At 41.1% G+C, this 1,955-nt stretch overlaps 1 protein-coding gene across 1 annotated transcript in view; it reads left to right on the forward strand.

Moving 5' to 3' along the window:
- The first annotated feature begins 574 nt into the window (after positions 1-574).
- Positions 575-1,955, forward strand: part of LOC137626774 (uncharacterized) — a 3,163-nt gene continuing 1,782 nt past the window's right edge. The window contains exons 1-2 of the mRNA XM_068357772.1: positions 575-698; positions 1,694-1,824. Coding sequence (XP_068213873.1) covers positions 575-698; positions 1,694-1,824 — 255 coding nt within the window. The remainder of the gene's footprint in view (positions 699-1,693; positions 1,825-1,955) is intronic.

Genomic DNA, 1,955 nt, shown 5'->3' on the forward strand with positions numbered 1-1,955 from the left:
ACCCAAGACAGTGGAAGACCATGGTACAGAGGCTATGACACTACCCAATACTAGAGAACAATGGTTTGATTTTAGAGTGTCCTCCTAGAAGAGCTGTTTACCATAGCTAAAGAGTCTCTTCTACCCTTACCACGAGGAGAGTATTCACTGAACAATTACAGTGCAGTAGTTAACCCCTTAGGTGAAAAAGAATTTTTTTATAATCAGTGTCGTCAGTTGTATGAGGACAAAAGAGAATATGTAAAGAATAGGCCAGACTATTCTGTGTATGTGTAGGCAAAGGGAAAGAACCGTAACCAGAGAGAAGGATTCAATGCAGTACTGTCTGGCTATTCAAAGGATCCAATAACTCCCTAGTGGTAGTATCTCAACAGTCGACTGGTGCCCTGGCCAACCTACTACCTACCAAGCAGACCACCCGTAAATCGACAGGCCTGGTACCTATGCCATTCGTGAGATCCGTCGCTACCAGAAGAGCACTGAACTTCTCATTAGGAAGCTGCCATTCCGGCGTCTCGTGCGTGAAATCGCCCAAGATTTCGAGACTGAGTTTCATTTCCAGTTCTCTGCTGTCATGACCCTTCAGGAAGCCTCTGAGGCTTACCTCGTCGGCCTCTTTGAAGACACTAACTTGTGTACCATCCACGCCAAGAGAGTAACAATTATGCCCATGGATATCCAGCTGGCTCGCCGAATCCGTGGAGAGAGAGCTTAAGTTTATACTTAGCCCCTCAGTCTAAAAAAATCACTCTGTCTCCCAAGTTAGCAGCAGTCAAAATATATCCCATCACAAATTTTAAACTATACTAACTTATATTCACTTGAAGGAGATGTGTTCTCACTGCTGAACACAGGACACAACATTATTGGCTGTGACATCTTCAAGGACTGGGTCTTTCATCGCCCGCAATCACTGCGGCAACTATAGATGAGGTGATTGTTATATCAATGTACTTTTTATAGAACTCCAATTACCAAGTTAACAAATAGATATTAGGATGACAGTTTGAACAACGATAATAATTGTTGCATAATTGATTAGAAAAAATACTAAAGTGCTACGCTAAGACGTCATCAAGGGGTGGGGCTTATTTTGCCCGGAATCTTTGCAGCAAATACGGTATGCTTAAAAAAAAAAAAAGCAATATTTGTTTGAGGAAATTTCCGTTAAGGTTTTCACTCACAATAAAATTGTTGGCTTCCACCATCTATGAAAAATATTTGAAATTCTCAAGAAATTTGCCAATATCTACCAATGTCAAAAAACTTTCAAACTTTCCCTACAAGTTGAAAATGTCAACACCCACAAGAAAGCTATGATCGTTCGAAAATTGCAAAGACATAAAAAACGTTCGCCAATGCCAAAAGAGTACCCTTTATTGGACAATTTCAAGAAAACTGACATTTTCCCTGAGAATAATTACATTCCTTTTGCATTTCTGTGATATGAAAATGAGCAGACGAGTCTAAGGTTTATTACATCCTCCTGCCATTGGTCTTGTACCCACCGTGTGTCACACGATCGTATATAGTTCATTTTGTGCTTGTATCTTCGCTCCTCCCTCGCACTAAAAAGAACCTGAATAAACATGTCTTTTTCTCACTGGTAATGGTGTCGATTCTGAACATGAAATTTCCTGTTGCATTGAGCTTTTGTATATAAAGGAGAGTGTTTTATAATAAACTCACTTAGTTGCTTTCATCCTATCATTAAGTCAAAACCTTCTCTCGGCCCATCATATTGGTGACCCTGGAAGTCAATACACTTCTCCTGCCTTCCACCCCCACTCCCACTTCCAATGTTGGTACTACGACAGACTCTACGTAAGTTATTGCTGCAGCTCCCCCATTGAAACTTTCATCATTCGCCAGCGGAGAGGTGTTTGCTTAGTTTCCGTGCGCAAAAGTTCAGTTTCGCATCAATGGAGTGACTCGCTCAACCACCAAAGCAGATT

The sequence above is a fragment of the Palaemon carinicauda genome, chromosome 34, assembly GCF_036898095.1.
Source record: "Palaemon carinicauda isolate YSFRI2023 chromosome 34, ASM3689809v2, whole genome shotgun sequence".
Lineage (NCBI taxonomy): Eukaryota > Metazoa > Arthropoda > Malacostraca > Decapoda > Palaemonidae > Palaemon > Palaemon carinicauda.